At 54.2% G+C, this 23,059-nt stretch overlaps 1 protein-coding gene across 2 annotated transcripts in view; it reads right to left on the reverse strand.

Moving 5' to 3' along the window:
* ZMAT4 (zinc finger matrin-type 4) overlaps positions 1–23,059 on the reverse strand; it is a 91,541-nt gene that overhangs the window by 63,254 nt on the left and 5,228 nt on the right. The window contains exons 1-2 of one of the 2 annotated variants that reach the window (XM_009468840.2): positions 19,702–19,836; positions 517–618 (exon numbers count right to left, since the gene is read on the reverse strand). In XM_009468840.2, the coding sequence (XP_009467115.1) occupies positions 517–618 (102 nt within the window). In that variant the 5' untranslated portion in view covers positions 19,702–19,836. Of the gene's footprint in view, positions 1–516; positions 619–19,701; positions 19,837–23,059 lie in introns of those variants that run through there. The other variant, XR_015705953.1, reaches the window with a different exon arrangement.

Raw genomic sequence — 23,059 nt, forward strand, 5'->3', positions numbered from 1 at the left:
GCCCTGTTAATTGCTGTTCTAACGTGTCTCTAATAATATATCCTTTCTAATTGTTTATTGCTTGCCTACCTCTTAAGTGCTTAAATACATGCACAAATACTAATCTGTTCTCTGCACAATCCATGATTCCTACTCAGCAAAGCACAGTGCAGCACATTTAATATAAAAACTTGAGCTCGTTTTGCTGATCGCTGAATTGATCTCCTTACTAACTATGTTTCTTTGAAAACTAGCGTTCAGTCACGTTCAAATTGCAGCCTGGCTTTGCAAACGTAGACAGGAGAAAAAAGCAGCCGCGCAGCAGACAACATTGCAGTGACATTATTTACAGAATAGGAGGCCACCGGTAAAAATAGGCTTTTGAATCTTGAGTTTTCAGAGAGGAACTTTACATGCTGGTGTAGCTACTTGCTGGGCAGGCGGTAGCTGACACCGCCCCGTAAAGCCCGCAGCTGGAAGAGGCAGCGGCGGAGGAGCGGCAAACCGATGAAGCAGAGTTACCAAAGAGCATCCTACCTCGTAATGGGCCACGCGCTGGGACTCGGATATCAGCTGAGCGCTGCACACTTTGCAGTAACTTTCCGTGAATAGTTCCTGGTCGATGTCGGACGATTTCATCTGTTCATGGCAGAGAGAAGAGACAACAAACAGAATCAGTTACAAAAGGCAGGCAGAACAGGACAGGTTTGACGGGGGTCCCTACAGAGACACGGGCAAAGCAACGCTTGAGTCGAGCGGTTCTTGTCACCACGAGGGAACGAAACCAACTTGATAAACCTGGAAATGTGAAACACGTGTGGTCCTCATCCCATCCCCAACATTTACAATTCGGAGTCCGCGGGCTGACGCACCATCGGCCTGTGCCGAGCGTTCGGTCCTCACCTGCAGCAGCTCCCGGGCACGGCTGGAGACCGGCGGTGTTTCCCCGGCCCCGCTGCGCCCCAGGAGCACCCGGCCCGCGGAGCGCCCTCGGCCACAGACACGGGCTCCGCAATGATCTCTCACGTGCGAGCTTCAGCTGTAAATGGCTGTTCTTCTCCATTACCTTTCGTATCTAGAAATACCACGTACACAAGCAGCTACAGCGTATATCACCCAGGGCTCGAAACACGCTTAACCATTTGTTATACAGTATGAAAGAGCTGATAAAGAGTCTTCTATAAAACGCAAACATGATTACAACCTGGAGGAAGGGTTTTGAAACTGGAAGGGTGCTCTGCTATATTTCTCAATTTAGACATGGAAGGAAATTGCTTGGGTGATTTACTGGGCTGGGCTGTTCTCAAGCAGCTGTTTAAATATTTGTGCATTCCCCGCAACTTCCAACGAGGTCGCTTGCACTTAGAAAAGCAAACCAGAGCGATCTGGTTGACAGCAATACTTCAGTCCCCCATTCACACCTTCCTCGTCGTGCAAGCGATTGCAGGTATCCAACTCGGGACTGATCTCCAAGGTGCGCATCAGGAAGGTCGAGGCTTATAAAAGACTGAGCCCAGGCAGAGGCAGAAACCCCAGGAGCAGCTTCACAGAGAGGATATTTTAAAACAAAAAGCCCCAGTGCAATTCAAGAGGGAAATAGAGGCCAATGCCTTCTGACGAATGCCAAGATAAAGTCTATTAATTCACAATCATAACAAACCTGGGCATAATGAAGACTAATAATACAGTTTTTATAGAGTTTGTTCTACTGATTGGGAAGAAAAACAATAAGGAAAGGAACAAGTTATGAGATCTCATTAGCAGAAAAACAATCAGCTGGTGGAAGACCCGTCGCTGCTGGGCTGTGCAGCGGAGCTCGGGCAGCGCTGGCTCTGCCTCGGGGCTGGGGACGTCCCAGGCCCCCGACACCGTCCTGGGCCAACCGTGCCTGGTCCCGTGGGCTCGGGGAACGAGGCTTTCTGTGCGCGCCCGCCTGTCAGCCCCCAGCAAGAGCTGCCGTGGTGGTTGCCCCGAACCCCCAAACGTATTGCGGTCTCACAACTATCAAGATCCCTGCACGTTTTATAAAAACAAGCAGTTGAGTCGCCACCAGAGGCACCCAGCCTGGAGCGACCGACTCGCCCCCAGCTCCAGCAAAAGGTTTATTCGGGTGTTCGTGTTCTACCAGACAAAAGACAGAGCTCTCAGAGCTCCTCTGCTGGTGCCCTTGCTCTCTGACTCTGCAAAGACACTTGCTGCTGTTCTCTTGCCATCTGCCCAGGTGTAATCTTCATTTACTCTAACTAGAGAAACGCTGCATCGAGAAACTTTCAAAGACACCAAAAGGCCCTTTTAGGAGTACAAGAAGTGTTGCAAAATTGCATCAAAGGCAAAATAAAGTGGAGGGAAGAAATCTCACTTAAACACAACAGATTGACACAAGGCAAAACAAAGAATCTCATTAAACCTCAATCCAGCGACCAAGACCGAGGCAGGTAAGATTGCCCTCATTCGCATGCAGTCTGCAATGCTCACAGTACAAACTCTCATTGCAAAAATCAGAGTCAATCAAAGGCTGCTCGGTATTAGCTTAGCCCTTCATGCTCTGATAACAGATCCCAAGTCCAGTCTGCCTCTAATGCGTGCATCCGAATGGAGCTGTCTGTTCCCCCTTTATAGCAGCAGGGGCTAAACAGGCTTGTCCAGGAACAGGATTTAATGTCTTTTCTCTAAGCAGTAACTTCTGATACAGGGATAGGATTTGTTAGCCTCAATATTGCCGGTTAGGTTTTATATGCCATTGTTACTCCACAAGGATGTAACGCATCGCAACAGGTGAATACAGTTATTATGCTGACAACATGAGCGTTATGCAGCATGATTCATGTACAACTATTCGAGGTACCTAATAAAGTCGCTCTGGAATGGCAGACCCTCAAGCGATGCGTTAAGAGCACAGTTCCAGACGACACACGCCAGGAGCGTCCCCGGTGTGCTGTCCCTGCCGGTGACTCGAGTACCGGTGGGTCCCACCCCGCTGTACCAGGCCACCACAACACAGCTCGTCCCCTTCGGCTGCAGCACCCGAGCTCGGCCGCTGCCCCGCTTGGGGTGGCCACGGGCCCTTGGCTAAGGTCACTTGGCAGCTCTCGGCCAGCGCTGGCACCTGGCAACGACTCTGCTTGACTCGGGAGCACAAGCGGCACTCGCCAAAACGCCAGCACCCGCAGGGTCCCACCAAGGGCTGCCTCAGTCCCTCGCTCTTTTTTACTGCAACTGCCTTTTCCTACCGCCGCACGCAGCCTGACCCAGTCCACACCTCTCAGACAGGACCAGCGTTCAGCCACGCGTGCCCGGTGTCCCCAGCACATCTCCCGAAGGAAGAGCTGTCTCTCCCCGCATCCCTTCCCTCACCCCCGCAGCAAACCCCGTAGCTGTGGCTTGGGGCAAGAGCTGCTTCACTCCCGTTCTCCTGCCCCGCTCCCAGGACCGGGTGCATCCTCCCCACCGGCAGGACCATGCTGCTCTGCCTGGCCGTCACTGGAGCATCTCAGCAAGGAGCAGCTCTTGGCTGCCTGCGCCCCGCTCTCCGCAGCGGGACAGCCAGGCACCAGGTCGCTCTGACTGTCTCAAGCAGCTTGTCGGGTCCCACTGCTGTCTCTGAGTTGCTGCACCCTCGCTGAACCGCTGGCAGAAGGACGGGGCAACCCTTCTCCCCCCGGTGCTGTTCGGGGACCAGGTCTTTTTGCTTGGCTTCAACCACTGGATGCACAAGCGAGCAGCGATGCCACAGGAGATCGTGGTTCCCTGAAAGCTCTCCGTGCCCCTGGGAAGCGCAGCAAGCCCAGGCTCACTAAAGCTTGCAGGATGGCCGAGTCCCCTTGTCAGGGAGCAGAAACGTAACTGAGTGTCCTCCCATACCTAGGATCCTGGCAGGGGCTTTCACTGCTTGTTTTTGCATGCATTGCTTTGTAATAGCGATGAAAAGCACAGCAAGGCAGAGAAGTGAGGGATAGGGATCAGGAGGAAGAGGAGAATAAATGGAAGCAGAGCCTCCTTCATGCTTTTGCATGAATATATTAGGCTACACTGTAAAGAAGATTCAAGCATACGTAAGCGTGGCTACCTAAAATAATTAGAAAGCTCTGGTAATAACTGCTTTGGGCAAAATTTATTACGGAGGGTTTGACAAAAAATAATAGATTCACCTTAGCAAGGAAGATTTCCACACAAGCAATCCACTACCAGCACCCATTTGTACAAATCACCCTTGCAAAGCTGCCACTAAAACCTAGACAGCCTGAGAACAAGTTTAAACTCAAGTACCAGCTATTGACTTACGAAAACAAACTTTTACCTGTCCCCCATAAATGCAACAGAAGAGCAAAAGTCTCTCCCCCTCCGCAGTGGCCTCCTAACTGTCCCTCCGCCGCTGGAGAGCCCCCGCACAGCCGTACTTCCCGGGGGCCTTTCCTGAGCACCGACGCTTGAAACCCGGCTGGTGCAACCTGCTGGCTCCAAATAAAGCTTTTCTGTCTGGTGGCTGTTAGCTGGTTCCTTTGCTTGTCTTAAAATATGGTTTTTTTTCTGTACTCTTCTATTTCCCTTTCTAAGATGACATGTTAGAGCAGTACATCAAAAGGACGTCAAGGTAATATGCAGTGAAATGAATGCATGAACACGCATCTCTCCGCACCATGTGTTTTAAAGCGCTCACTGCCAGGACTGGTCTTGCACGCAGACCATAGGAAAGGTCCCGGGCTAATATTTCCCTGGGGATCCGTGCAGGGACCCCGTTATAGCACACAAGCCGAACAAGGGACCTGTCTGCTTCCCACAGAGGGACTGGTACAGAGATGCTGTAACCGCAGCGAGGCCGGCGGATGGCATCTGTGCACAACTGCAAGGGCTCCCCTCTGCAGCAAGAGGCAGGCTCTAGATGTGAAACCCTGGGAAAAAGAAAACAGCTCTGTTGTGTGGGTACCTGACCTAAAAACAGTGCCTTCTGCTCCAGAAAAGCTCCCTTCCCCCCCTCCTTTTGTCTTGTCTCCAATACACTATGCATTATCGTTTTGTGGGTCAGTCCTAGCAGTGATTTATTAACTTCTTCCGCCTGCAAGTGTCATAAAAGGAGTTCATAAGCAATTAATATTTATATATTTCTAATCACTTAATTCCACTCTGACTCTCCCTGCCTACAAGTGCCGAAGTGCTCCTACAATTGACTGGCCTTTGGCTGATCCTCGCTACGCAGCCCATCGCTGTCAAAAAGCAGAGTGGAAGGGGGGTTTTGTCCACCACCACCACCAGCCGCCTTCGGCATCTCGTGGCTGCAACGCACCGCGTGCCTCCGAAACGCTCGAGGAGAACCGCAGATGCCGAGCAAGGAGGAACATGTTCCCTGCACGCTCTCGGAGACTTTTCTTGCCGAGAGTTGAAGGATTAATGTGCGATTCACAGCCTTGCCAGCTGGACTCAAACCGTTCGGCTGAGCAGAAGCCCTTGGTCTGCACACCAAGGTCTAAGTATCTAAAACTCTTGGTCTCCTCCTCCTCAGGTGGGGACGGGAACGGCGGGGCCTCCGCCACAAACACCGACCGCTTGGTCTCCTTCCAGTGGGGTTTATTGTCGCCTCTTGTGCTGGCACTCAGGCGTTGGCGTCCCCCCGCCCCGCTGCGGATCAGTAACCTCTGCACATGTCAGCTCAGCATCGCCAGGAACGGCAAACTGTGTCATAAGAGACTTCATTTTAAATACCTTGTGCCATATGGCTACGATTCTTCTCAGCAGTTTCAGTGACTGTAACAGCTTAATGAAAATCCATTTGATGGGGCTGACTCCAGTTTTTGGCAACTGCTAGAAAGATGCGAACTAAGTTGCATTAAATTTTAGAGGACAGCAATCCACATATTGACATCAGAGACATATTCAAAGCCAAATTCCTTTTTAAGGATATGCTTTGCACCAGCCGAATCCCACCGGCCACGGACACATGCTGAACGTCTACCTGTCACAAAGGAGAGCGATGGAAGTGCCCCTGCAATAAATGCTTTTGCAATCCAGTCCCAGCCAGGACAGTAACGCGGCTGCAGGCCCTCATTTGGGTTGGAGCAGCAGCTGGGTGGGTGCGAGCTGCAGCAGCCCTTGGCCCTTGCGACCGCCCCCGGGGTCCTCACCCCCAAGGCAGGAGCAGAAGCACGATCTGCAGTCACTGCTAGCAAATACTTCCCGTCATGTTTCTGATAAATGCTGTTGTAATCTCCTTTCCGGCAATCTTCCCTCCACAAGCCGCTTCTAGGTTTATTGTTGTATACCCCGTTATCGAGTTCATCGCCCCCTTTTAGTGAGCAATGAGCTCAGTGAATAGGAAAAGAAGTTCTTTTAATAACGGGAAACGCACGACTGGTGACAAAAGTTCCAGAGTACATGACAAACATGAACAAGACAGTTTTTCTAATTCCAAGTTTTGCCTTTTATATCACTGCGCAGGCTACCCTTGGTATTTTTCACTGTCAATTATTTCTGTATTTCGAAAACGATAAGCAGAAAACCATGAAAACCCTGAGTAGCTGCAGACGACTTCACGTCATTTCAGGGTAGGGAGTCTGAAAAGGCAGCCCCATCCCTCACCTAACCAGCCTGTTGTCAGAAGCAGACGGCTTGCAGCTTTTCCAAACGCGCCTCCTGCGCTGCTCGCAAGCGCCCGCGCCGGCAGATCCCACGGCACTTGGAGCAACGGCTCAGGAGGAGACCTGTTAAATAGAGACAGCAAATGAAGGAGCTAAATCCGAGATAAGAGCCAAGTCCCTGGGTAACCGTTGTCTAAACTTTACAACGCATGTCTCAGGTAGACGGATAAAAGTTACAGGCAGACACCCCAGATTTGCTGACTCAGCTGCTGTGACCGCAGACCCACACCCAACCTCTTCCTCACCCAGCCGAGGCCCTGCAGACCCAGAGGACTCGGAGCAGGAGGTGGCAATGACCTGTGCAACACATCCAGACGCGAGCAGGAGAGGCGAGCCCGTCCGCCCCGCTCTGGGCACTGCCTCGCTGTGCTCCGCCAACAGCACCGGCACCTGCGGGAAGGAAACTGCTTCCTCCCATCCCCGCTGGCCATGCCTCCAACTGGTTGCTTCCAGCTACATTTCTGCCTTTCTGACCGAACTTTTTAAAAAGATTTTTAAAATCACTGCTTCTCAGTCCCAGATTTCCCCCCCAGCCCACCTCCAAACACCGCTACCAGGTTTAGGGGAGCATCCCGCAAGCGACCCTCTGCGCAGGGCTCCGCTCCCCAAGACGGCTCGGCCCCGCTTCCCTGCCTGCAACAACTCCAGGACAAATTCGCTTCCACGTGTGCGTGGACCCAGAGCAGCCACACCGAGATCATCAGCTGATACCAGAAAACTGCCTTTGCACCATCACTTAAGCAGCAGGTATCAGAGACCTTGGGGCACAGCAGCCCCTCGGCCTGCCCACCCCCGGTGCTGGGCAGATGCCGGCGTGCTTTGCCCTGCGCCAGGGCTGCCCCGTGCAGGGACCTGAATGCCTCGTCCTGAGCCTTGCCATGGAGATGCTCATTCGATCACCTGCTTGCGGTGACGCACCAGGAATTTCTGCACAGGTTCATTTTTCCTGTTGTACAATCAAGGACACGGAGCGCTACGCGATAAAGCACTGAATTCAGCAACTTGGTTTCTCCCAGTCAAGAGAAAACGAAAAAAACTGTGGTCCCTTATCCAATTTACTCTCAAGGGCCTTAATCACCTTGCCCAGAATTAACAGCTTCCGAAACCTCTGTACTGGAGCACCAGAGAAGTGGCAACTAAGCATGCGCGTGAATGCCAAACGCAAACAACAAGCCAAAAATTAAATGTCCTGATTTTCACGTTATGAATTATTTGTGGCTTTTGCTGCTGTCACTCTCCCATGGATTAACATCTCGTGTAACACCTCTTGGTTTCTTCTGTTGTTTAATTTGTCTTGCAATAAAAAGAAAAAAAGCCTTTACTAATAATTAATGTGCTTTCAGCAACTCTGTCACTGCACTTACAACAAGGCATCTGAAGAAATGCAAAATACTGCCTTTTGAAGTGCCTTATTTCCCAGCACTATCAGCGTGATGGATGGCTGAGCCTGGTCCACGAGTTCAATTCTCCTTCTGCTTTTATCGTCCTGAGAAAGGAGTGCTCTGGACGCTGCGACCACAGCAGGCTCCCAGCGCAGACAGCACCGCCGGCTCCCAAGAGGAAAGGGCAGGGGACGGGGCAGCTCATCAGAGCAGCACTGCCGGCTTTCCCCAGGGAAGAACACCCAGCAGCGGACAGGACGGGATGACCCGTCCCACGGGGATGACGGGACCCCGCGCAGCCCACCCTCAGCCTGGTGCAAGAGGCTGATTTCGCAGCCGTGGGATCTGTACCAGCACCTGAATTCACTTGCTCTCCTCTGCAGCCCCAGCGGAGGTGGGACAGGGCCCTCGCCGGCGAGTGACATGATGGAGCCCAGATAATCCTGCGTCCCGGAGGTGATGCTGGCGAGGTCCCTACCCACGAGGAGCTCGCTGCGAACCACATCCTCGCAAGACGTGCATGCTATTTTCAGTTTTTCTTGTTCTCCTGCCAAACCAAAGATGCTCCGTGTCCCTCCAGCTGTGCTGCACATCTGCCGCCTCTGCCATGCTTTGCATTCCCTGCAGTTCGTGTTTGGTTTGGGGTTTATCTGCCATCTCCCTACTCCCTCCATTCCTGAAATCCTCTCCAGAGTCAACTTGCTTCACTTCTGCATTCAGCCTTTGATGCATTTTGACACGCTTTATTGGAGCCTTGAAAATCAGAACAAGATTGTGTGTGGCATGAGCTGGGGAGCAGGAGAAATCCTGCACGTGTCTGCTCCATGTGTCAAAACTCCGAGGAGAGGCTGCGGAGAGCAACACAGAGGAGACGGAGCCTCAGCGCAGACGAGAAGCTCAACCCGAGCACCCCAAACGCCCAACCTCACACAGCTTCCCCCAGCATAAGCAGCCAAATTGCTCCTTTGCTGGGACCTACTTCGTGATGCTTGCCAGGATTAGGAAAAGGACACTTAAGACAGCAACAGTCTCTCCTCAATGGATGGAGATGATGTTTTTTGAAAGGAGCCTTGCAGCTCCCACGCCATGGTGGGGAGAGCACCTGCCTCGGTGCTCCTCGCCCCGCGTTGGGCGAGCGCTGCCCTGCTCCCGGCAGAGGGGGAGAAACGCCCCAGGGCGCCACGAGAGCAGCCCCAGGGCAGGAGGGACCGGCCCCACGCTCCTCTACGCAGGATTCAGCTGCGGCAGCAGGATCTCGCCAGGGATGGCTTGCTGAATTCCCCTGAGGCTCCTAAGCGGGGGGAGCTGCAAGATGTTCCCACCTCCTCACCTCATCACAGGCGTCACCGAGGTACCGTTTATAAATAGCAGAACCAAGCAAGAAAAACCTAATGACCACGTCAGGAAAAGCAGTGCCCTTCGGCCAGAGGGAAGGCACGAGGCGCGGAGGGTACCTTCCAGGCAGCAAAGCAGCAAAGCCAAGGCTCACGGTGCGCGCGGTGCTCTGCATCCCCTAACCAACACCGCGCCATGCGCTTGGCACAGGAGCAAACGGCAGAGACGCGAGCTTATGCGTGGCAGTGAAATCCAGCCCGTGCCTTTTTGACCTACGGCCTGCCTGAGGTGGGAACAAAGGGCGAGCCAAGGAAATTACAGGCACGGAGATTTAGAGAGCAAAGGCAAGACCTGTGCGTGCAGCAGACAGCAAGCCCTCTGTGCCACAAATTGCCTCAGGGGGTGACGGAGGAAGGATGCTGCCAAGTTTAAAGGCAGCTACACTGCAATTTTGAGAGTGGCACCATCCCTTCCCTACAAATATGTGTAGCCGGTTATACGCATGAATTGTTCTAATTATTCACACTACATCGTGTGGCAGGATTTAATTGCAAACATGTGCTGACTTGAATAAAAATGTATTTTAAAAAGGTGATTGATATATTGTGACTGCTTTAATGAAATTCATGGGAAATGAACGAAGAGCAATCGCATTTCGTGCCTCAGGGCATCAATTCTGCACCCTGCACGCTTCAAGGACGGGGGCCTGGCACTCCCTCCAGCACGGCCGGGTGGCACAGCTCGGCCCCGGAGCAGCAGCAACAGCCCAGAAACGCTCCTGAAAGAAGGGGTTAAACCAGACCTGTGCTGGCTTCGGCAGAGGCTGCGCTCTGAGATGGAGGGCTTGATGTAGTCAGATGGCAGAGAGGAGGGACTCGCTTGTACTGGGATGAGTGGAGAGCTGGTGTGGGCAAGAAACCAGGTACCCTGGCCTGGGACATCTCTGCTGCTGGCAGAAACAGATTCCCCGCGACCAAGCCCTGGCCAAGCCCCACCCTGGGAAGGAAGCCTGGTCCGACACAGCCTGGCACGCAGCCCTGGCGCCCGCTCCTTTCCCTCCTGCTCGCCTCCCCTTTAAAACCCTCCCACCGCTGCCCCCTCCATGCTTTGCCCCCAGCCCCACGCTGCCCCAGCCCCTCCAGCACCCGCGCTCCCCAAGGACCCCACACCCCTCTGGGGACCCGCATCCCCCCAGGGACCCCGCGAGGCATCGGGGCAGCGCGGGGCGTCGCGGGGCCGGGGGCGCGGGGTGCAGCGAGGCGCCTTGCGGGCTCGCACGCTGCGGAGCCAGGGTTACCATGTGATGCTCGTGGTTGCTATGGAAATGGTGGTTTCTCACAAAAAGAGGCATAAATAGTCTCCGAGCCTCCCCGGAGTGCGGTCTGCACTGCCGGGCTGTGGGCACCCCGAAAGTCAGGGGGTTGCTGCTGCCCTGCCCTGGCCCCTGCCCCGCGGGTCGGTGCCAGGGCCGCACCGCAGCAGGAGCCGAGATGGGGGGAGAAGCCGGAGAGCGGCTCCGGCGCAGCCTTTCTCTGCAATTACAATCAGGACGCCACATTTATTTTTGGATAAGCAGGACCTACTTTTCCTATGGCTCCCTAATAACGTACAAAACAGTAGGAAGCGAGTCAAGCCGAATCCCGTGCCTGCAGCTCGTAGCCGCCAGCACTTAGCATAATCAGGGCTTGTCATTCCCCATCAGCTTCAGCTCAGAAACCCAAGAGGCAAAGCCATGTAAGGTGGCAACAAGCTCAGAAGAAGCCTTTGGAGAACAAATCTGTCCATCACTGATGGGGGATTATTTTAATACTGAATTCCTTGATAAAAGTCCGCACATGGGTCTAGCCAGCCGAGCTAAAGCACCTCTTACCAGAACCAGCTTCAGCCTCAACAACATTAACCCCAAATCAGTTTAACGTCACTGCTTGCTTGCTGACAGCACTAAAAGCTCCCTGCCCGGCAAAGGTTAACGAAGTTAGCGACAGCAGAAGCAGAGATGCTCCCGGTATCCTCGCTGTCATCCCAGCTCCCGCGGGTGGGCTGAGCTCCTCTCCCCTCCCGTCCCGACACATCCGATATTCGCCAGCCGGAGCTGCCTCACCGAGTGCCACCCGTGAGGATTTATAGGAGCCCAGGTCTCCCCGAGGCAGCCAAGCAGCGCTGGCCAGGAACCCTCCCTACTTGTAATGATTGATGGACTCTGCTCCCTTCAGCTACAGCTCCCCTGCTACAGCAGAGCTTTTTGTAATCAATGAAATGATTTAGAAACAAGACACCGGGAATGCAAATGGTTTGTATCTAAGTCCCCTAGTTAGCATGGCGCAGCCAAACCCCCGGCCTCATTTAATTGCACATCCAAATTCCGCATCTTCTAAAGGGTATCAGCAGATTTCATTAAACTTCTGCACATTATCGTGTAATCTGTCAATTAGCTTTGTGTGCCGCAGCAAACAACAAGGAGCTTTATCTTAAGTAAAACATAAAACAGTTACATCCCTCCTACAGCCTTTTCTTTTTCTTTGCCCATCGATGATTTAAAAACTGAAAACCACAACCCTTTCCTTTTGTTCGCATTTGTGTTCCTCTAAGAAGCAGGAGCGTCTCCCATGCTCATCCACACGGAGCAGAAGCATGCTGGACTTTATGTCAGAGCTGCCTCGTAGTGGGGAGCATTTCAGCAAGCCATTCGGATAATTCATGCTTCATTTTCCCCTCCGGAAGAAAAGCACAACTCTCCTCTCTCCCTTAACAACAGCTGAGCAATGAGAAATGGTTCACCGATGCCCATTGTAGACCGCCAGCTCTGTGTGGGAAAGGGTCTCCAGCAATGCAAATTATCGATTTTTGGCAGTGAGAAATTAAACTGCTGTTTCAGAACGGCCGGAGCTGGGCGCGCTCCAGGCTGGGCAGCGGCTGCTCCTTTCGGAGACCGGCTCTGACTCCAGGATTTGGAAAGATCTCCCTCTCTCTGCAGAGTCTGGGGATTCCTATTCCTACAGGATTTATTAGGCATTCCCTGTGGTACCGAGAAGCAACAGAAAGGCATTAAAACAAGTTAATGTGTTTCATACAACACCAGTTTTCAGAGTGGGGTTTGTAAGTTATCCTTCAGTCATGGCCATCAGCCTTCCTTTCTGGCTAGAGAGGAAAAAAGGCTGGAAAATGATTTTTATATATTCTGCAAAACCAAAAAACCCTCTGTGCTCTGGTAGGGGAGGGAAAACACCCTTGCATCGCGTGCACACAGATCCAAAGCTTCTAAAAAGGTGCAGACTCCTCCAAAAAAGCAGACTGAAGAGACATCTCGGCTATACCACCCACCAGAAGCAAAGGGGTCAAGACCTGGCGGTACAGGATTTCTAGAAACAGGAAAGCATCCATCGGGTAACACCAAATTCCCAAAGCAAAGCATCAGCTGGCACAATCAGAGCCAGATGAGAAAGAAACGCTCATTAGGGCATGACTTATTCCTGAGAAGACTGAACGTAATGGGGTTCACCATGATCTGCGTCCACTGGCAGAGGTGAGAGGAACCAGCCCTATGACCTCCTCAGCACGAACAGCTCTGAAACCGTACCAGAGCTTGGCGATTTGAAAAGGCCTGAAACCGCCTGCATTGCAGAAAGGGACTGGGAAACTCCTGAAGAGTTTCATACCTACGAATTCGCGAAGATAACCAGAGATGGCACTGAGAACTCGGCTCCTTTCTGCTTTGCGATATCATTTCTTGCCCGGTTTCGGAGCTGTGCGCTGCAAAGCAGCTCCTCGCCTCCCTCTGCCTTCATGCCCCGTCCAAGCGCTACCCCGTCCCCGCACGCGGGGGGTCCCTGTGAGCCCCCAGCCCGCGCCGCGAAGAGCCAGCACCCCCGGCAGCGGGCGAAGGCAGCGCCGCAGAGCGCGGGGGGGCCGCAGCCAGCGCCTCTTCACGGCAGCATGGCATGTGGAAATCACAGCAAAAACATCTGACAGTTCAAGGGGGAAAATAACAGGTCCCCACACTCTGCGTGGCTCCCATCCCTGCCAGACTCCTGTGAACGACAGTCATGTGCTTGAAAATCAGACAGATTAATTATTGCTACAATTAGTAGTATCGTGAAGCATCTCTGGTGGCAGGAAATAATATTGTCATAAACTTGTATAATTGCTCAATATTTTCAAATGAGCAGTTGGATCCACAGTTATCATCTTGATGCTTTCACCAGTGACATTGTAGGGTGGAAAACAGAAAATTGATTAATTAGTTTCCATTTTAAGTCAAGCTAAACTCTGGCGCTCTCTGCCACGTGCCGTCGTCACTGAAGCCGAGGCTGTAGAGCTCAAAGAAGGGGTAAGCGTGGATGTGGAAAGCACCGGCGTCCCGCGATGCCCCGGCCAGCCCCTCCACGCACCCGGCGTGGCACGGGAGGAGCCCGGGCTGCGCAGACCCGTGCCGGCTCTGCGGCCACCCCGCTGCTGCGAGACCCGGCCACGGAGCCTGCGCAGCCATCCAATGCGCCGGGGCGCGCGTGTGCACACCAACATTCCAGCTTATTTTTTGCACAGTGGGAAGGAAAAATCCTGCTGATCATTCCAGTCTCCTGCTGGTTCACCAAGAGCGCACGGGCATATCCACGGACCCCAGAGCATTTCAAGGCACGGGTGCGCCGGGCAGCACCTCCATGCTGCGATCTGGATCAAAGCCGCGTTGCACCCGCACCGGGCCAGCCTGAACACCTTACCCGTGCACAGATGCCACTCGAGTTTCTGCCTCTCTTACTAATACCGTCAGCTCACACGTGCTTATTCTATTCCAAACAATAGAGGAGCTTGCACAGCACCGCATACAACAGGGGGTTTCACCGGTTCATTTACAGCTTGAGAAGCAGGGGGGGTTCAATTCCATCCCGTTCCTGGGGTTTCTGACAAGCCCCTCTGGGTGCCGTGGATTCAGCGCTCAGAGCCTTTCCCATTTTCTTTATGGAATTTTGAAACCAGTGTGTGGCTCATATTCGTGGCTAGCTGCTGGGTGTCATGTCTGCGGCTGTAGCCTTCAAGACAGCTTTAAATACCAGTGTCTCACTTTGCCACCAAGTCCACCCACTGTTTGTAAGCGGCGGGATCAAATTTGGGAGCAGTTTGAAGTTCACAGTGCAGTTCCCTGCGTCTCCGAGCATTGATACCGCTTTTTGAGAGCCACATGTGCAGCTCCATCACACCCAGCTCATGGGCAGCCAGGGTCTTGTTCAGGTACCCTGTGTGACACACAAGCAATATGGATGCGATATATAAGCAAGTGGATCAAAGGGGGAGGCAGGTGACACTTCTTGGGCCTCAAGTGCAGAGGCTGATATACTGAAAAGGTTTATTTATACTGTCCCACCTTGAGGATTTGTTTCACCAACAAACATGCATTGGCAAGAAGCAGGTCCAAGCTTAACTACATCTTCTACCCCATTTCCCCTTTAACAAGACAAAATAAATATACTGCTGCTTTGGAATTAAGAGGAGTGATATTCTTCTCCCCTATCGCTTTCCAAATGAAGCTCCTGAAAGCCCTTTTTAAAGCTTGCCGGTTGCATTTCCAGACCTGCTCCCGCTCCGTGCTCCGGAGAAATGGATTAAATGAGCCCTTTGAAGTGCTGCTGCTCGTGAGCCGCTCTGGGGCAAGCTCGGCTCGGCTTTTTGTCGCGTCCTAGGAGGAGGACAGCAACCACCACTTGCCTTCCGATTTCCCTCTCATCCCGCAGAGGCCGAGGGGCGATGGCGCTGGAGCCATGCACACCCCCAGGTGGGACACGGCGCTCCCCCATGGAGCCCTCGCCGCCCCCCGGGCACTATCTGCAGCCACCACCTCCCTCCGAAAGCGATGCCCAGCTCAAGAGCAAGCCCCTCGCAACCGGCACGAGCCCTCTCCCTCCTGCTGCGTCCCCCATCCCCTGCTCGGCATGAGGGCAGCACCCTGCAAACCATCCCGGCCGCCCAGGACCCTGCAGCGGTCCACGGCCAGCGACCACCTGCGCAAGCGTCTGCAGTAGCACAGCCTGGGGGCACCGACCCTGCCTTGCTCACAGGCCAACCGGCCCTTGACTTGGTGCCACCAGATCTGCAAAGTCTTGCAAAAACTCCCAGGACCGAACCTCGCGCCTACGGGCAAAATGCTGTCACGGGACAAACGCTGCGCGGCACGCGTGAATTCCCCTGCGCGGGGAGCCTGACAGCCGACGCAGGCCAAGCCGCCGGCGGCCCCTGCCAGCACATTAAAGGCCTAAGAGCTGTCAAGCGTTGCACAACAGGCAAGTTTTAATATTGAGAATATTCATCTCCAGCCATTTCTACTTAATGGAACAAAGCAAACTGTCGAGAAAAATGGGAACATTACAGTAAAAACAACAACAAATTAAACTCTAATGCAATTAGAGAGCAATTAGGGATCTATCCTCTGGGAGCATTTTGGAACTCTGGGTCTTTCTCAAAATCTGATCTCTCTGTAACTTTATTTCTTTCTAATTAATAAACGAAGAAGCGAATGGCATGGCTCCCCCCGGTCCCCTGCAAAATGCCATCTCCCTGCTCTGCAGGAGCAGAAGGTGGTGGCAGGTAGAAGCGTTCACACCTCCGGTCTGAGGAGAAATGCAGCTGTCAGCAGAACCAGGCGCAAAGGCAGGGAGAACAGAAATCACCGCCTGTGGTTGTTCCAAGGTGACCAGAAACACAAAGACCCAAATGCTCTTGTGCAAGAGCCAGGCCGAGCAGGCACGAGCAGGCAGCGGAGCACAAGTGACCCTGGAAACCCTTTTCTTTTCCCAGACACAGCTCCCACAAAAGCCACAGCCCAGAAAAATACGTATTTAATTCCTCTTGACTTGTTACACTTACCCACATATATGGCTATAGATAAGCGCACCCACTTAACCAAATCGCCCAAGTACCTGCAGAAAGGGGCAGGATGCCCTCTGGGCATCGGTCTCTGCTGCGTCCTGGCCAGGGCACGAGGAGCTTCAGCAGCCCACGGTGGCACGGGTGGCCCACGACCTACACGCTGCCTGGGCTCGCCTCTCCACCACCCCAGCAAATCTGGAAAGGAGCATTTGGCATGTCCTTCCCTGGAGGGCAGGGGACATCGAGCACGGTGCCAACAAAGCACCCAAGAAATTACAGAAGAACTGAAACGAAGCGGCAAAGCTGCACCGTCCCATTCAGCCACCGCCTCTCCAGTCTCACCCACAAGATGCCTGAAGGTCACAGCTGGAAAACCGATACAGCAGAGCCTGGCTCTGTTAAACCCTCCTTCAGTGGATGCAAACACAGCAAACGCTCTCTGCAGGGGAGAGGATGGCATGGTGGGGAGGAAAGCCTTCCCCCTCGTTCCCCGCTGCTGCTATTCCTGGGGGCAGCCCTGTCTGCACTACGCAACTCCGGTCCTCTTCAGCACAGGGCTGTTTTTCACACTTTGTAAGGAATAATAAAGCTTCCGTATGTCCTGCTACCTGCCTGGCAGCCGTCAGGGAGATGACTCCCTCAGCGTTCAGGGGAGGAAGGCACCTGCGCCATGAAGGGAGGTGGGAGCCTTGACCTTCATCGGTTTCTGTACCCAAATCAGCCCTTGGGAACACCAGCAGCCCCGTTTTGGCCTAGAAATTGGCCCAGTTCTGATCTCTCAAACCAGTTCTGGGTCTCAAGTCACACCTCTTTCCTTGGGAGCTTAACCCAGATAAAGCGAGACACCCAGATCTGACAGTGCCCGGGCCACCCGGTGCAAGGATCCGCCAGGACCAGCCCCAGGAGCCCAGCTTTGCCTGGCTGTCTCAGACCCTGCAGCGATTTCTGAGGGGCTTCTGGGAGCCCTCCCGACTCGGGAGAACACCTTGCAATGAAAAAGGGTCTGATTAGAGACTCACGGGTCTCAAAAAGATGCCGACTTCTGGTCAAAAGTTGCTTCCCGCAAAGGAATAATCCTCAAAAAATCCCCACTATTATTGTCTACATTTGGTCGCTGATGTGGGGAAGAACTGTTTGTCGGTGGGTTTGGGGACTTTTCCTCCCCTCAACAGCAAAACTCCTGCAGGGAGGGGTGATAAATCCGTAGCTGGACCAAACTGGCCATCAGCATTCCTGGGTAAATCTCCAGGCACGAAGAGGGTGGTGCGGTGCCAGACACCAAGCCATAAAGCCCCCAGGGAGAGAAAGCCAGGCTGCTCCCTGGGAGCAAGGTGCTAAGTCAGCAAGGATCGACTGGCTGCAAACTGGAAGCAGCAACTAAACCAGATCCAGGCAAACATCAGCAGAACATCTCCCTACATAGACAACACCTTTTCAAGGAGGGTTAGCCAGCACTGCTGTGAACAGGCGGGGAGGCCCGTCGGGTGTAGTGTGTGCTCTACAGCACACCTGGGGAAGTGGAAATGCGGCAGCGCTCCACCTCCTCTGGGCTTTTCAGCACAGGAGAGGGCAGAGCAGGGCGGAAAAGTCGGAGGGAGGAAGGCTGGACGCAGAAGGAAAGTTAAGACAGCGCAACTCGGGGCCAAGGGAAGTGACCTCTGAAACCTGCGCACCAAGTTGGGTACGCACGCAGAAACGCAGTGCACACCGCTACCTAGGGACAAGGATTAATGATGTAGAGTGACTCAGAAGTGACTAAGAATGACCAGATAAAATCAACTGGGGGGCTGGGGGGGTGCAATCAATCCAAATTTTGGAACAGTCCCATCCCCAGGATCCTCCTCAGGGAAAGGGGTGCGGGAGGTGCCAGAGCAGGCGCAGGGGGCACCGGGATTAGGAGGTTTATAATCGACAGGTCTCCACTGCTCTGGGAGTAATGAAGGACTCCTGCCCTTCCATTTCTGATAAAATTGGGGGGAAAGACCCAGTTTTACTCTAGAAAGCTCCTCTGCTGCCCCTCCCTCCTGTCCCTTCCTACAGGAGATGAGTCACTGTCTAGCAACCTTTGTCAAAATACCTCTTCCAAAATTGTTTATCAAGTCCCTGCCGTTCCCCGCCCCACAGCGCAGTGCAAGGAGAAGTGGCAGGAGATGCTCCAGGTCACTGTCCCTTTCCTGTGGCACGGCGAGAGCCCCGAAGCCAAAACTCCTCTGCCCGGTGCCCCCTTCCCACGCCGCCCCTCTCCAGCAGCATCCCCCTGCTCCCCTCTTACATTCCAGAGCCGGTTGTTTGTGTTTTGCAGATGGACTGCACGTGCTCACGCCAGAGCCAACAGCACAATCTCATACAGAAAATGCAAACCGGTGATTTTTAACTGTCTCCTCAAAGCTTCGCAAACCTTCTTCTTCACCCGATACCGCACGCTAAGGTCATTCCAACATCAGAGGAAGGCAAAAGGAGCGTGCGGCTGCCCGAAGGGCAGCAATCGGAGCATGTTTGACATCAGGAACTGAGGGGGCACTGCCCAGGTCTGGTATCACTAACCAACAGATACAGATCGCCAGTAATTCAGACAGCTCAAGGGTCAGTTACTAGAGATCCTTCACGCAGCCCAAAACAGCAGTCACCTCGCTCGTGCTGCATAAGGGACAGCTTTTGCTCAGGCTCTCAGACCTACAGACGACTCCAGTGCAACACACGGGGTCAGCCAGCCCCACGGACAGGCACAGACCGATCCCCCTTGGCCGGTGACGAGCAGCCGCGCAGGCCGGCGGCTGCTTTCCCCACGGGTGCTGCAGTGAGTCGGATCAGGGTGCCCCCAGGGACAGCAGCCCCAGCCCCCTGCGCTCAGCTGCCTCCCTGGAAATGTGCTTTTGCTCTCTAAGCAGTGCTGACTTGGGAAGTTCTCCAAACTTCCCAAACAACAGAGAGAATAGCCTTGTTTTCCTACATCTGCAGACATCCATGCTCGCATCCCGCAGCCCTAGGAGCGCCCGTTCCCACGCTGGACTGTGGGGATGCCTGCACAGAGTCCATTCGGTAAAAGCACCCCGAGTTTCCACCGACCGTCCGGCACAGGGGCTGCCCCTCGGGGGATGCCCGCACCGAGAGGCCTGCCCGGCTGTGGCCGCCAGCTCACAGGTGGATGCAGCGTTCGCTACAAAATCCACCGGGAAAATATTCCACCGCCTGGCACGGGGCTGGACCACCCGCACAGCGTACGCTGGTCGCCTCTGACCTCCCGCCACGGGCCCGGGGGTGGCACAGCCAGCGCGGGCAGAGGGTCAGACCCCGGCCATGGGCTGCCCCTCCGCAGCAGCGCTTGCGGTACCAACACCGCTCCGACAGCCTCGCCGCACCTGGCAGCTGGTCCCAGCGAGCGTAACAGCTCCCCTCCCACTGCTCTCCCACAAACGCTGCTATCAAACAGCTCTGATTCCCCAGTAAACTTTCCTCCAACTCTAATCAACAGATTCAAGCAACAAGCAACGCGCAAGCCGGCAGGGACGGGTCGGTACCTTGGCGTCGCTGGCTGGGCTGCCGCGCCGAGGACAGCAGAGCTGCTCCAGCGATGCCGCTCCAGCGATGATGCCGCTCCAGCGATGCCGCTCCAGCGATGCCGGCAGGGAAGGCGCCCAGTGGAGCTGCGAGCACGGCTCTCCTCTCCCCCGACCAGCTCTCCCAGCAGCCCAGGCCAAGTGTGCTGGGAAGGCGCTGGGCGAGCCTCCGCGGGCGCTCCAGCTCCACCCCTGGCAGCAGCGATTGGCTCCGCCGCGCTCCGCAAGGCTGCACTGGTCCCAGCAGCCTCCCTCCGCATCCAGCTCCTGCTCCCGGCGAGAGCTTCCCCGGGACCGATTCCCACGGCCCCAGCCAGGCCCTGGCCTTGGGCAGGCTTGGCAGGGCAGGGACAGGCAGAGCTGCCCGGCGCAGCCTAAATCAGAGCCCCCGAGAGGGATTTTCCTGACTGGGAAAATATAAGGATGTGCAAATCTGATTTGCAGGGCAGAGGCCGTGAAGGATATCACGGGCTCCAGGGGGGACGTATTTACTTCCAGATTCATACTTTTGCAGATGACGCACTTCTTTTAATACCCTGGATTTACGGAGCGAGCGCGCCTCGCGCTGCAGGCACCCGCCGCGCTGGGCGACAGTGGGAGGCAAGCCCCCCGCGCGGGGATGAAGGGCAGGAACGGCTCTCTCAAAGCAGTGGCCCGAGGAGAGCAGGGAGCAAAGGGAACGGGACGGGTCTGTCTCCATCCCAAGGGCAGTCACGGCCTCCCTTAGCAGGACCGCTGGGACGCAGAAGCCAATGAACAAGTGCCCAAGGCCAGGGGCAGAGCAGAGGAGGGCAATGCAATAAACAGGGGAAGGAGAAATCAGGGGGATGCAGAGCCCTGCAAACCATATGCGATGAGAGACAGTCCCTAATACAGCACCACGCACACATGCCCAGGAGCCTGCAATGCACAGCCAGGCTTAAACCAAACCCATCTCCCCGCTCTGAAATCCGGTAACAGCTGAATCGAGAAAGACAGTGGACTTTCCTTATTTTTTGTGCACAATATCCTCCAGGCAAAGCCACTTCAGACTGAAAGTCCTGAAAACCAGGGTGTAGGCGAGCACAATCCCGTACACCTTCCCTCTGCCCACGCAACAATTCAGAGGCAATGTCATCTCACTGCCCTCCTTTCTGCTTATAACGAAATAAGGAGGGCGAGGACCGGCTTAGTACCGCGGAGGGTTTCTGTCCCTGCGTTGCTGAATTGGCAGGCACCTCATTTGCCAGCCCATGAACCTTACGACTTACAGGTTAGGTAAGAAATGGGGACACGATGGAGCAGAGAGCGGTTGTGCTCCAAGCCTCGCAAGGTGACATTTCCAGCCTGCGATGCATATGCAGACACCCAGGAGAAAGGCAGTTAATCGGGCTCCGCTCTGCCTCCCTCTGTTCCCGTAACGTCTCTCAGCAGGGATGAGGGTGCTGGGTCTCTGCAGGGGAGGGAAGATGTCTCAAAGGCCTTTGCAGCTCAAGGCAACAGGGGGTTGCGCCCTGGAGGAACGGGGGGATACTCGGCTTGCCTACCGAGATGTGGAAAGGCTCCTTGATGCCTTCACTTCCAAAGCCAGGCAAAACCAAGCATTCCCGTTCTGAACATTTGGCTAATCAAAGCGATGACAGGCCTCCCTCTTTTCTCACAAAAGAGCTCTGCTGCCTAGGCATCACCTTTGCCAGAGCCTGGTAAAAATGCTGCATCTTAAGCAAGATGCCTTACTGGCAAGCATATGCCGCATACCTAACAGAGAACTAGCCAAATCTGACCGGTGCCCTGGGCGAGAGCTCCCCGGCACGGACAGATCAGCTGTGGCTGATGGGCACTAACGGGCTGTGTCGGCAGCACCTTTAACAAGCGACTCTATTTAGTTGGATTTCTTTCTATTAAATATACTTTGCAGACAGTCTCAGGGGTTTTGTTTGTGCAAAGTAGCTGGCTGAGCCAAGCTGCCGCACTTTTGCTACCGGGTATCTGGAGCCGCACCTGGGTGGTGAAATGGACTTTAAATCACCCTCTATCAGACAAATGTTAGAAAGGAGAGAAAAGACCACCAGCAATTTTTCCATTTCCAGCTTAATCTGCTTGACAGTGGTTTTACAAACTATCTGAGCTGTGGTGCTTCACGATCCTGCTTGGCTCTTTAGCTGTAAAAAAATAACTGCTAAGGAGCATATAAGCCATACATCTAAGCCTCCAGAATTGACACAGACTCCTTAGAGCTGCCACCTGGAGCCTCAGATACTTCAGTGCTAAGAAGGGCAGATCAGACAATATTTGCAATGATGCAGCTGCCATCCAGGGAACAGATATTTCTTAAATCTCTTCCTCGCTTCTTTTTTTAGGATTATATAATTGCCCGGAGCATCCCATGCTCCCTTGTAATGGCAGCATCAGCACAAGAAATGCTGGAAATAACTTACAGGTTAATAAATCCTTTAAAATGTTTCAAGGTGCAGCCTCTCACCATCTAGCGTGCTCACCCCGTCTGTCGCGGAGCACTAGCTGCCTCTCTTCGTGTTCGCCTGTGGCTCCTTGACCCCGCGAGCATTTTGGGATGCTGCCCGTTCCCCAGCCACCAGAAAGGGACACGGGGCCACTCAGCTGCCTTGCTGATACGGCTGCGCGGCCAAACCGCCCTGTCACCCCAAACGCAGGCGGCTGGGGAAACCCGGGCCAGTCCAGAGACCGAGCTCCGCACTCTGGGCAGAGAAAGGAACGGAGATAACCGAACCCCGGAGGAGCAGGCTGTACGGCTCCCCGCCGCCCACGAGAAAGCATGCCTGCCGCACGGAGCCTGCTCTTACTGCGCCGGCACCAGGAACCTTTCCTGCAAAGCCCCAAATGCTCCCCGAGAGCCTGGCAGCATCCCCGCGGCACTGGCTCGGCGTGCCAGCACGGCACGGCTCCAGGGGGCTCACGGAAGGCTCCCTGGACAAAAACGCCCCCGAGCAGAACTTTCTTTTGCAGAAAATAACGGCAAGAATGAGTAATTCGTTACTGCCCTCCTTTGTGCCGAACAAACAGGCTGCCCCACGGCTCTCCCCGATAGACTTGGGCAGCCTTGGCTTTCAACAAAGCGCAGGACTGGAAAATTCAGCTTTTGCTCCATCCCAGCACCCTGCCAGGGCTCAGGAACGTGTTTACTGGCCCTGAGCTGGGCTAACTTTGGAACAACTTGAAACGCATCAAAACGTGGAGCTGTAAAAGCAGCAGCTGTGATTGATTAATCACAGTAGAGAAGCTGAAGGGTTTGATCATTTTCAAAAGCTCTTTAACATCTTATTCTCCAAAGAAGGAGAGGTTACCGCAGCCACGGAACAAA

Source organism: Nipponia nippon, unplaced genomic scaffold (assembly GCF_047370975.1).
Source record: "Nipponia nippon isolate SJK-2023a ecotype South Korea unplaced genomic scaffold, ASM4737097v1 scaffold_27, whole genome shotgun sequence".
NCBI classification, from domain to species: Eukaryota; Metazoa; Chordata; class Aves; order Pelecaniformes; family Threskiornithidae; genus Nipponia; species Nipponia nippon.